The 13,122-nt window shown below is 42.7% G+C and overlaps 2 protein-coding genes across 5 annotated transcripts in view; one reads left to right on the plus strand and one right to left on the minus strand.

Moving 5' to 3' along the window:
• The window catches only part of ZC3H8 (zinc finger CCCH-type containing 8), a 36,728-nt gene extending 28,139 nt beyond the window's left edge, over positions 1-8,589 (minus strand). For 2 of the 3 annotated variants that reach the window (XM_036315869.1, XM_036315868.1), the window contains exons 1-2: positions 8,410-8,589; positions 3,656-3,746 (exon numbers count right to left, since the gene is read on the minus strand). In XM_036315869.1, the coding sequence (XP_036171762.1) occupies positions 3,656-3,746; positions 8,410-8,501 (183 nt within the window). In that variant the 5' untranslated portion in view covers positions 8,502-8,589. The remainder of the gene's footprint in view (positions 1-3,655; positions 3,747-8,409) is intronic. The other variant, XM_036315866.1, reaches the window with a different exon arrangement.
• Positions 8,590-10,258: 1,669 nt separating this feature from the next.
• Positions 10,259-13,122, plus strand: part of ZC3H6 (zinc finger CCCH-type containing 6) — a 52,801-nt gene continuing 49,937 nt past the window's right edge. The window contains exon 1 of one of the 2 annotated variants that reach the window (XM_036315852.1): positions 10,259-10,310. Coding sequence is in view for 1 of the 2 variants with exons in the window: in XM_036315851.1 (XP_036171744.1) it covers positions 10,609-10,640 (32 nt within the window). In the remaining variant the exon portion in view is untranslated. Of the gene's footprint in view, positions 10,641-13,122 lie in introns of both variants that reach the window. The other variant, XM_036315851.1, reaches the window with a different exon arrangement.

Below are 13,122 nucleotides of genomic sequence, written 5' to 3' on the forward strand. Positions count from 1 at the left end.
TCAGAACCCCTTTGGAATGCAGGTTGCCATTATGGTAAAGGTAAAGATGCTTGAAGACCCAGCAGTTCCACTCCTATGTACATGCAGAGTAGAGTTATTCCCACTTATTCATTCCAAGACCCCCACTGGATGCCCGAAACTGCGGATAGTATCAAACTCCATATATACTGTTTTTCCTATACTAATACTAGTATATACATATACTAATATATACGTGTGATAATCCTAGAATGTGGTACCTGCCTATCTGGTGCTAAAGTTTAATTTATAAATTAGGCACAGTAAAATATGAACAACAATAACTAATAAAATAAACAACTGTACCAACATACTTGCTATAAAAACGTTTTATGAATGTGATCTCTCTCTCTAAATATCTTGTTGTACTGTACTCATACCTTTTCACTGGAAGGAAGCACCTCCGGCTTTTCTTTGGCACATCCGAATTGCCAGCATCACTACCCTTGCACTTTGGGGCCATTATTAAGTAAAATAAAGATCACTTGAACACAAGCACTGTGATACCACAACAATCGATCTGATAACCGAAATGGCTGCCAAGTAATCAACAGGCAGGAAGTGTCTACACACAGTGTGGATAAGCTGGACAAAGAGACGCTTCACATCCTGGGCAGAATGGAGCGGGATGACCTGAGATCTCATCATGCTACTCAGAACAGCATGCAATTTAAAACTTAAGAATTGTTTCTTTCTGGAATTTTCCATTTAATATTTTTGGACCATGGCTGACAATGGGTAACTGAAAGCAAAATTGTAGGTAAAGGGGACCATTGAACACGTGCAGCAGGATAGAAGTGAAAATGTAGTAGCAGCATTGCCCATAATCTCCAAAAATGAGAATCAAACCAAAAGTCTACCAACAACAGATCTAGTATGTTCAAATAATAGAACACTATGCAGCTAAGACAGCAAGCAAACAAGTATACACCATAATATCTATGAATCATATAATGTTGAGACAAAGAACATCCATGGCACTATCTTATTTCTATAAAGTACAAAAACGGGCAAGAACAAACTGTATTCTAAGGATGACAGCATTAGTAAAACTGTAAAGAAGAGCAAGGAAGTGATTAGTACATAAGTTAGGACTGTACCTCTAGGAAGAAATAAGGAGGGTGGCTGAGAAGGGAGGCACCAGAGGCTCTGATGGTAATGATCATTCTTGACTTCCAATGTGCTGACATGGGTGCTCTCTTTTTGATCAGCTGGGATACATTCACATTCTACACACTTGTGAGTAAAGAGCCTGGGCTAAAGCAAGCCTCCTTGGGAATAATCTAGGTGTCCATCTTTTCATAGTACTATTTCCTGGAAACCACTTAAAATAATCCTAGAATGTTGTACCTGCCTATCTCCTGTATAGTGTTATACATGGATTAGAGGACTTTAAATGGGCACGAAGTATTGGACCCAAATTACTAAAATAGTAGAAAAAAATTGTAGGCAATCCAAGCTGTAATTTCTCCCTGTCAATCTTGGCCCTCGTCTATAGCAAAGCAAAAGAAGTCACATCCTTGGGTAGCTGAGAGTCTCCCTGAGGTGCTGAAGATGCTGTACCTGCTGTAATTCCTGTCTTGTATCCTTGTACAAACCTAAGTAAAGAGTATTGCAGGATAGTCTATTTGTGTCTGTTTAGTCTCCTTGCCAATTAAAACCCATTCTTTTGTAATGTGCTAAAATTAATAATTAAAAAAAATAGTTCAAAAGAGAAAAAGAGGCAAAAGGAGAGCAGATATTGGCTTTGTTACTGGTTGTGTCCTCCCAAATTCTTATGTTGAATTCCTAACACTCAGTACCTTAGAATGTGACTGTTTGGAAACAGGGCATTGTATGTATAATTAAAATGAGGTATTAGGGTGGGCTATAATCCTTTAAAACCAGTGTCCTTATGAAAAGGAGAAATTTAGACACAGACATGCACACAGGGAGAACACCATTCAAATAGGTAGGTAAAGATACAGGTGATGCTCTGGAAGCCAAGCTGGCCACCCAAAGATGCCAGCAAACCACGAGAAGTTATGGGAAAGGCCTGGAACAGATTCCCTTTCACAGCCGACACCTTGATCTCAGACATTTAGCCTCCAGAAGCTTGAGTCAAAAAATTTCTACTTTTTAAGTTACCCAGTTTGTGGTACTTTTTAAAAATTCTCAGCTGAGAATTATGTTTTTCATTTATTATAGAGACAGAGGAAAGGAGAGGGAGAGAGAGAAACATCGACAGGTTGCCTCACATCCAGGCCCAGACAGGGGATTGAACCTGAACCTGAGTATGTGCACTGACTGGGATTTAAACTTGTGACCCTTCCATGCACAGGATGACGCTCTAACCATTGAGATTACCAGCCAGGTACTTTGTTATGGCAGTCCTAGCAAATGAATACCAGCTTTAAGCTTTAAATCACTAAGGTTAGTTACATTAGCAATTCAATAGCCTTAAAATTTAGATCTAATATGAGAAGAAAATTTTGAAATACTTTACAACCCATTTCAGAAATAGAAAAAATAAATGCAATGCACTAAAAATAGTTCATGTTAAATGACAAAGCCCTTAAAGGATAAGTTTTTTAAAAAGTGTAACTGGGTTTGATATAAGTTAACTATGTCTCAAATGCTAACTAAAATGAGACAAACAGGGTCCCTAAAAAATTTCTCATATCCATTACAGTAAAACCTCAATATAGCAGACTAATTCAGGTGAGGGGGTGCCTGTTAAAGCTGAAAGTCTGTTATATAATAAAGTATGTTTTACGAATTCATATATTAAATAATTGACAAATTAGTTTACCTGTTTTTACTTATGTGCAATTAAACATTTGTGCAATTAAAATTAAGTATGAAAAGTTTAATTTCACAGAAAAGTATTACAGTGGGGCCTTGACTTACGAGTTTAATTCGTTCTGTGACGGAGCTCATAACTCAAATTACTTGTATGTCAAACCACTGTGACGTTCGCTGCGCCAACTAGCGGTGGGGTATCTGAAGCTGGCTCGTCACCCGAATTTTTTTGAGCTTGCAACTCAAAGCAAAAAATCGGCTAAGAGACGGCTCGTATCTCAAAAAAACTCGTTAGTCGGCACACTCCTAAGTCAAGGCCCCACTGTACTCTAATTTTAAATTTATAAAATGTATGCATTCACCAGTTACCATGAGCAAACAAATGCACATGGCTGGGCGTGGCTTAGTGCACAGGGGAACATCCCACAGCATGAGTTAATACTATGGCAAAAAGTGACATCACTCAAAAACAGAACCAATTACATGTGCAATAAGGTGTGATCACATTCTAATCATGGCCAAACATTGGCTACAAGCAGTGACTCTTGAATTTAAATATGTAAACTATAGTTGTAGATATGTAATATTTATTTATGTTGGCGAAATTACTACAGTGTTTTCCAACATATTGCCTATTTGCTAAATTTTTTAAAAAATAACAGTGAATTAATTAAAAAATAACCAGTTAATTTAATTATAAGCAAATCTTGGTTAAAACATTTTAAAATTAACAGGATAGTAATTTTCACATGACATATGGACCAGAAATTTTGTCCATTAAATCCAAAGGCCATTAAATCAAGGTCCGCAAAATCAATTATTGTGCTGTTATTTCGATATGCCAACTTAATCTTACTTTTTTGGAAATATGCTCACACTCCACTTTTACTTTTATTTTCTCTTCTTGTGTTTCTTCAACTTCTGTATCATCTATTTCATCATCGATTCTGTAGCAAAAATATGAAATAACACAAGAGGATTTTTTTAAACCTGAAAAGGGTTCATCCCACAGCATTAAAATCCATGGCTTTGGCTTATCTTCAACTTGCCCTCAAAGAAATTCCAAATTCAAATCCTACTCCAACTACCCTTCTTTCCAGAGAATTATGTACAAAATTATGAGTAGTAAATGGCAAACATGTTTAAATAAAGCTGGAATAAAGCTGGAATTTTAGATTACATAACCTCGAACATTAGCTCAAGTATTAGCAGGTTTTTAATTTATCCATTCATTCTCATTCAACAAATGCTGAGTATCTACCATATTCAGCATACAGGCTCTGGGCCTTAAATCCTAGGATACAACAATGAGTAAAACAGACCTTGTTCCTGCCTTCTGAGAACTTTCTGTTTGGGAGAAAGAAGGGAAGCAATTTCAATATGGTGTGGTAAATACAGGTATATATATATATATATATATATATATATATATATATATATATGAAGAACATAACCTAGATTTAGGTGCCAGAGGCTTTCTGAACCTAAGACATGCAAGAGTTAGCAAACAAAGAGGAATGAGTGCAAGGGAGAAGTATTTCAGGTAGAATTCAGGGTGCCTTCTCAGGTCAGGAGAACCCAAACTTATATTCAAGTGGAAGATGAAAAAGAGAAGTTGTTTTCATACTCAAAAGGACTGAGAAGTTGGCATGTATGCACATCATCAAGTAAAGTTAGTTGAGGGTATTTCAGTAAAACTAAAAGTGAACCCAAGAAAGATAAAGACAGGAATACAAAAAACTGGTGAACAAAGAAGCCAATAAAATCTACACTAATAAAAGAGAAACATGCAAGTTAGTGTCACTCCACTACGCCCACCAGCCAATCAGGATGAGTATGCAAATCAACCCAACAAAGATGGCGGTTAATTTGCATATGCAGGCATGGAACTAAGACGGAAGGCTCCGGCCCGAATGAAGACTGAAGATGACTGAAAAGGCTTGGCTTCTCCACTGCAGCCGGAGCAAAGGCCTGGGTCCCGGGTGCCAGAGGAAATCTGGAGCCGGCAGCCACGGGAAGGAAGGTCTATTGCACGAATCTCTTCGTGCAACGTGCCTCTAGTTCATAAATAAACCTAAATAATAGTGGATGGTATAGATACAGGGCATTAAACACAATTTTGTCTCAGAAAGTAGTGACTACTGAATAAAGCTTCAAATATGTGTTACATGCCAGATAAAGGCAAGGACTAAGCACCTGTACATACTCAAAGCAACATGCTACAAGAATGTGAATTGTGGCTTTGTGCTTCTTTCCAAGTTACAGGAGTTCAGGCTTCACAGCTATACCCAATCCAACAGTTTACCACTGATCTCTCTCCATTCAGAGCTTCAGAGTTACACCCATCAGATAAGTTACCATGTTTTGAGCCTTTTACAGAAACAAGAGCCAACAAACCAAATCCTGTGGATCTTTATTGCTCTACTTTTCAGAAATGAATCACGGGGAGCAGGAAGTAATCTATCCTTGGGCAGAATAATGACGACAATAGTAACTACAGCAGCAGCAAACACTTGCATTATGATGACTCTGTGCCCGGACACTGTCCCATACACATCATCGCAACAACCCTATAACATACATACTACTGCGTAAAAAGCTATTTTACAGATGAAAGAACTGAATTACAGAAAGCTTACGCAACTTGTCACAAACCTAGTAAACGGTGGAGCTGAGATTGGAACACTGGCAGGCAGAGCCAACCCCCTATTCACCATATCTACCTGGTGTCTACTAGAGATACCCTTACGGTAATATATTCAAAAATGAACTCCTGCTATCTTAAACTGCAACTCCAGTCTTCTAATGATACCTCCCAAAAACCTTGATGTTGTCCTTGACTCCTCCCATGTCCCTCATCCAAACCATGAAGACATCCAGTTTATCTTCAACATTTTATCTGTATTTGACCACTTCTTACCACTAATACTATGATGCAAGTTCTTGTCCCCCACATTCTACTCTCTCCACAAGCAGAATGACCCTACTAAACCGTCACTCTCTGCTGAAAACACTCCAATGGCCTCTTACCATATTTAGGGTAGAAGCCGAAGTCCTTCTTATGGCACCTACAAGTCCCTGCATGATCTGCCTCCCCCATCCTACCCAATACCACTCAAGTCTGACTACTCTTACTCCACTCCAATTGTCATTCTGGCCACTTAGTTCCCACCACCCAATCACACCAAGCTCCTGCACTTCAGGACCTTTATATGGAACATTCTCCAGTGAGATATCAACCTCCCTCACTTCCTTCAGGTTCCTACTCAAATATTACTCATTAATGTTAATACATAAGGCTTCCCTTAACCACCTTCTTTAAAATATCTACATCCTTTCCATCATACATTCTTCCTTCTTATCCAACTAACCCTCTTTCATTTTTCTCTATGTAATTTATCATCGCCTACAATACCATCTATCTATACTAATAAAAGGGTAATATGCTAATTAGACTGGACATCTTCTGGACAACCTTCCAGACATCCTTCTGGACAAAGCTATGGTGGCGGAGTCCAGGTAGAGGTGGTTAGGAGCGATCAGGCCAGCAGGGAAGGGCAGTTAGGGGGATCAGCCTGGCAGGAGAGAGCAGTTAGGGCGATCATGCTGGCAGGGGAGAGCAGTTAGGGGGATCAGACCAGCAGGCAGGTGAGCAGTTAGGTGCCAACGGTCCCGGATTGCGAGAGGGATGTCCGACTGCCGGTTTAGGCCCAATCCCTGGGATCGGGCCTAACCCAGCAGTCAGACATCCCGAGGGGTCCCAGATTGGAGAGGGTGCAGGCTGGACTGAGGGGCCGCCCCTCCCGTGCACCGGGCCTCTAGTACGGTATATCATCCATAGGCTCTTGGAACTGCAGTGAAGCATATAATGTAATCAATTTTACCATAGGCTAACTGATATACACAGGAGTTAGGTTCCTACAGCATCTCATGGACCTTAGAATGAAACAACGTTGAATGAAATGACATTACTTGAGGACTGTATATTTACATATTGCCTGTGCCCCAAGAATATAAATCTCATGAGTATGAGACTTTTAAAAAATATGTTTTATTTATTACTATGTCCCCAGGGCCTAGAATAATGTCTTGTACATAGCTGGTGCTCAATAAACGAGTAATTCCATAATAAAGTTACTAGTAAAAAAACAAAAACTCCAGAAACCATAAAAGATTGATTCATTTGACTGCTTTTAAAACAGACAAAAACCTTTATGCATAGAAAATAATGCCATAGGCAAAGTCAAAAGACAAATAACAAATTGGGGTAAAATATCTGCTTACTAGAGATCCTAAATTTTTAAAGAGAAGGATGGGCAAAGGATATAAATGAGTAATAGTTCGCAGACACTCACCATAACCATATTGCAATACCATCTTCACCTGACATTTTGGCAAAAGTCCGTGTCATAAAAGGATGACATAAAAGTAGTTCAGTAAAATTTTCAAACTGATGGCTGCTATTGGTTTTTTACATGTTGCTACTGTCTTTTTTGTGATTATTTATCTTGCTGATTTTTCTTACGTATTTTAAGTTTATTGATTGATTCCTGTTCTTTTTCTTTGTAGATGATCCTACCATCTGCAAGTAAATTAGTATCTTCTTCTCTTTTCAATATTTATAGGTCTTACTTTAGCCAATTGTGCCTTAGAAACATGGGGATGAGATCATGAGTCCTAGAGGAAAACTTATCTAAGTAACTTAACCCTAGTTTTGCCACTTACACTGTGTAATCTTGGCAAGTTATTTATTCGCTCTGTGCCTCAACTTTCTCATCTACAAAAACAAGGATATTTTAAAGGCTGTGAAGATTAAATGACATTTTATGTAAAGCACCATAGGAAAGCTCTTGATGGTAGCCTGAATTAAAGCAATACCGTACTTCCAATTAAGGTATGTGAGACGGAGAGAAGTGAAAAGATTTTAGTGATATGGAGGTAAAGTCAACCATAATATGACTTATAGTTGATACGAGAAATGAAGGGATAAAGGCTGTGTTATGGTTTTGGCCTAGGGAAACTGGGGCAAAGATACAGGTTTAGAAGAAAAGGTGGGTTTTTAGCATTTCAAAGACACAAGGAAAAGAGTCATTAAATATCTGGGTGTAAAAAAAAACTACACTAACCACGTCTCCGAGAATGAAAAGAGAGCCATTTGGCCAGCGGCCTCATTTCCCATTTCAACATAAAGGAAATATATCCAAAAGGTCTTTGCTGCTTTATGATAGTTTTTCGGGTCTTTCGATCCTGACCAGTGGAATAAGAACAGACTATTCACTCATACTCCACCGCTTGGCGAACTAACGGTTTCATATTTTCTACCAAAAAAAAGCGCCTAGCACGTGTCGGTGAGAAATGACAGATGACCTCTGTCTTCTAGGAGCTCACACGTGCTCTAATCCCGCTGGGAGAAGGGGGAGCTTCTCGGCGCACCCTCGCCCGATCGAGCCCCGCACCTCCTCCTTCCACCAGCGCGCCCGCCCCGCACCATCGCACCATGTCCGAGCTTCCCGCGCGCTCCACGCCCCCCACGACCTGGCGTCCGGGACGCGAGAGGGGGCGGAACCCGCTGGGACCCCGGCGCTCGGGGCAGCAAAACACGGGCGTCACCTGTCGTCGGAATCCATGACGTCGGAGTCCGTGACCGGTTTCCTGCCCAGGGCCGGGTTGGGGGGTTTGGAGAAAAGATTCTCGAAATCCATCCTCCTGTCCAGAGTCCCGCAGCTACCGAGTGACAACCACCGGCGGGAGCGGAGAGAGGAGAAGGAGGAGGGGCTCCCGGGGCCCCCAGGCCGCCTACGCATGCGCCGCCTGTCCCTCTGCGCACGCGCTCCTTGCCCCAGTGCGCAGGCGCGCTCTTAACTACCTAGCTCCGCGCAGGCACCGCCCTAAATCTATGCTTCTAGTTGTACCTGGCGACCCGTTATCTCAAATATTTGCTATAGTGTTTAGGCTCGGTCCTTAGGGTTCTTCTCTGTCTTATAAGTACCGCGCGCTAACCGATTGCGCCACTGGAGCTCCAGGGTTCTTCTCTGGATCGAAACCCCAGTGTTTCTAAAAAGAAGCATTGATTTAATGCTCGCTTAGTATCAGGCATGTTTCACATTCAGCCCACTTAATGCTCACTGGAACCCAGGACGCGTCCGTACTACAGGTGCTAGTCCACATTTTCTAGATGGGGAAACAGGTGTGGACAGTTCATGTGCCTTGTAGAGTGCTGTCATCCAATGGGATTAACACAACCTTTAGGCAGGAAGTTTATTTAAAAATACCAAGAACTAAGAGGATTCAGAAGAGAAGACAACCTGTGGTTGGAAAGGCTTCTTGAAAGGAGCATATTTGAGCTCGGTATTGATGTAACGTCCACAGGAAAAGATAAAGCTGGAGTATAAATGGACTCTGGAAAAAGGCAGTTTTCAGTCCCTTTTATGCATTAGAATCACAGGAGCGATTATAAGAAAGGTGCGTGAAATCCATTGGTGGTAGAGTAAGGAGGTGAGAGAAAGCAAAGCATTGAAATCATTGGATAAAAAACAAAATGGAGAGTTACATCTTTTATGTTGGTAAGTATGGGATAATTAACATTGACAGTAAATAAGTGGGCAGCAAGATAACAATGATGTTTCATAGTCTCCCAGGCGAGGTGTTGGAAAAGAAAATTACCCCGACCTTTCAAAGGTGGGTCGCCCTCCTAGATGCATGAGAATAGGCTGGGCTGCTTCAAGGCCGAGAGTGGCGTTGCTAAGGAAGCTACCAGGCCTGGAACTTGACACCTGCCATGGCCGACCCGCCCAGTCAGCAATTTGTGATCAGGCCACCCTGGTGGTTACCCTTGGTCACCCAGCCCGCCAGGACTGCAGTGGCCCCGGAGCTGGCCTGGCCTACTGTGGACCTTTTTTGTTACCACTAAGCAATGACAAAAGAAGTCAGATATTTGGGAGGGTCAAGTCCCTTAAGTCCATCATTTTAATAAAAAGCAAGGACGGTTCCTCTAGAACTAAGCCACGCTATTTTCCTCAAAACGTGATTCTGAGCACTAAACGTTATAAAAAGAGAGCTCGCTACAACCTTGAAGGAGGAAGCACATTTCTCCATCACGTAAGCAACAAAGATTTTATTTTTAAAAAAATAAATATATTAAAAATAACTCCCTATATTTAAAAAACACACCCCACGAGTGGCCTTTATTACACAGCCCCCACCGAAGGACTGCTTCAGAAGCCACTCGTTAGGGGCCCCCCCACAACCCCCGGCTGGCGGCGTCCTGCAGCGCCACTGAGCCCCGAGCCACACGGGAAACTCGAGCGGAGGCCGCCTCCCGGCCCTGAGCCGCCTCCGCCGCCGGGCAAGGGCTAAAGCCCCGCCCCTGCAGGTGACTGACGGCCGCGTCCTGCAATGGCCGACGCGCGATGGGCGGGGCGAGGCGGGCGCGCGGAGGGATATTGCGCCTGGAGTCCCGGGCTGGTGAGCGACGCCATCTTGTCGAACGCCGCCCCGGGGCCGCCATGTCGGTGAGGAGCAGTCACCGCCACGGCCACTGTCCAAACCCCTGCGTCGCGGCGCGCTCGCCCGCCCGCTCCCGAGCCTCGGCCGCCGGCGGCGAGTAGAGACTAGCGTGGCGGCGCCGGCCGCGGCCGCGCCCGTGTTTGCAGAGAGCCCATCTCTCTGGCGTGGTTGTTAACAGACTGGAAAGTCTGTGTCTGTGTCGCTCACTAGTAACCGTGAGTTTTTACCGCCTCGTTACGGCGGGCGGCCGGGGTCCCGCGCCCCGCAGACCGGCCCGCAGCCCCGCCCCGCTCCTGACCAAACATGACAGACTGTGAACACGCAGGGCGCGGCAGGTCGGAACCTTGTCTGTCTGTGTGTCGGAGGAGAGGGCTGGGCGGGGGCGGGCGGGCCCTGCATGACCGAGGCAGCTCCGGGCCGCCGCGCTGGACGGCGCCCCGGGAGGCCGGCGGGCGGCCGCGGGGAGGCCGGCCCCTCCCGTCCGGTCCCGTCCAGCCCGCCGCGCGGGTCCTTCCGGCCTCGCGCCCCGCCCGCCGCACGCGCGACCCCCGCCCACGGCTGGCGCTGCGGGCCTGGCCGGGCAGGGCCGGCCTCGGATTGGTAATGACTGGTGTTTGAGCGGTACCCTAGCACACTCCGAAAAATAAACATGTTTGGGGTTTTTTTTGTTTTGTTTTGTTTTGCTTGTTTGTTTTCTTTTAGGAAATAGTTAAGCAAGCCCAAAAAGGCCATGTGTCTGCAATGGCCAGTTTCAAGTTTAAAATCGTAACACAAATACTTAGGCTTGGCCACCCTTACTGTAGCGCTTCGTGGAAACGCCGTGGGTTATCCCATCTAGCCCAGTTTTTCTAAAGATGATAGGTCACTGGAACATTTAGCCGAGATGTTGATTTTTTTTTTTTTTTTTTTTTTTAGTTTTGCTTTACCTTTAGAGGCATACTCTCAGTTCCATTTCAAGGTTTGTGTTATTTACCGATTTTAAACGGGGTGAAGAGCATATTGAACTTTTGATTAGGTTTCTGACTTAGAGTCTGCGGTGAGATGGCATTTGGGTCGACAATGGACCAAAAGTATGCCCCGGGGGTCCCGTAGGATGACGCAGTCATGGAGCCGAGAGATGCCTGCCGCGCGGTGCCGCGTGGCTGCTCTGCTCTGACATTATCCCCGTGTGGGTGGTGATGCCAAGTCTGGCACCTGTAATGACGGCCGCAGTGCCCCCTGTGAGGTTGGCACAGTGAGGAAACCTAACCGAGCCGGGAGGCATTCCCTTTGCGAAGCAGCACATGCCTGTGCGTTGACATCTCAACGGTTAGGAAAAAGGAAGAGCTTTCCTTCTCTAAAATTACTAGAATCCATTGAATGTGATTGCAAACCCCATTGCATCTGATTCTTCTTATATGTGGTATATTTAAAAATCTAGAATCTGGCAGTTCTTCGGGAATAGAAGTAATCAAAAGTACACATTTGTACATACAAATCGCTGAAGTTCTACCTATGGACTAATGTGGCCTGCTTTCGCAGCATGCCAAACACTTCAACACACACACACACAACCCAGAAGCAGACATCACAAACATCACAGAAGTTTGAAAATTTAAAATATCTGAACATCTGGCAGTTTTGAGAGGGATAAAAATGATATCTTGATAACTTTGGTACTGTAATGATAAAAGTAAACTGCCAGAAAGCATTAAACACAGTAATTTTTGGAAAGTAAACACTTAAAAGTTATCTGTACGTAAGCTTGCACTTGACATTTTTCATGATTTATTTTTACATTATCTTATTAAAATAAGAAAATTCTAGGAATGGGTTGAGAAGTTTCCCACTCAATATCTGTAGACGAGCCAAAGATGAGGTTTTGCCTAGGAGCCTAAAATCATTTTTGTGTGTGTGTGGAAGAAGAAAATCTGTTCTCTGTTCACAATATGTAGAGTTATGTATTCTATGTATTGAAGAAACCATGTCACCAAATTCAGGTGTCAAAATAATTTTGCTAGTAAGGAACTTTAAAAATAATGAAAATTTGAAACACTGAATCAGAAGTTAAAAATAATTTTAAAGAATTCTCCGTAAGATACATTAACAGCTTAGTAGGAACCAAAGATTAAGTAGTAAGCTTATTTTCTATTAGGACTAAGAAAATGTTTTCTAGTAATTTCTGAAACAAGGTTAGCTTATTAAGGGCCAGCATTAATCTGAGGCAAAAAGATGTGTTTTTCACACTTTTTTTTTTTTTTTTTTTGTCAACCTACATGAGAAAACAGCTACATTAAAAAAACAAAGTGAACTAGGAGTCAGGAGAAATGGTTCCAGCTCCAGCTTTGGTACCCTTTAGCTTTGTGAACTTGAGCAAGCCTCCTTTCTTAATTGATAAAAGGGTTCTGCAAGAATGGTTCAAGTTCTCCAAGATCTGGTTCTCAATCGTCCATGGAGAGCTTTTTCAAAGGTGTTGATGTCATGGCCATGTCTAAACCTCAGCCTGTGTTTAAGGTTTTTAAAAGCTCAAGTTATGCTAATACCTGGTAATTTGAGAACTACTCTATTAGATCAGTATTTTCCAAACTTAGCTAACCATCCAGTCGCTTTGAGGAATAAAAATTTTTGTCCTGCTCAGAGCAATTGAATCAGAATTTCTGGGGAGAAATGTGGTAGTCTGTATTTTTAATAGGCTCCCCCTAACTGATTCTTAAGAAATTTGGGGGGAAATGGATATTACAGTTATTTTGTACTGTAATAAAAGTTTCTGTTAATTAGGTGGTGAAGATACATGAATTCTGGTATTTGTAGCTATGCATTGTCTCAAGGATATTCTAT

This window comes from Myotis myotis, unplaced genomic scaffold (genome assembly GCF_014108235.1).
Source record: "Myotis myotis isolate mMyoMyo1 unplaced genomic scaffold, mMyoMyo1.p scaffold_m19_p_62, whole genome shotgun sequence".
NCBI classification, from domain to species: Eukaryota; Metazoa; Chordata; class Mammalia; order Chiroptera; family Vespertilionidae; genus Myotis; species Myotis myotis.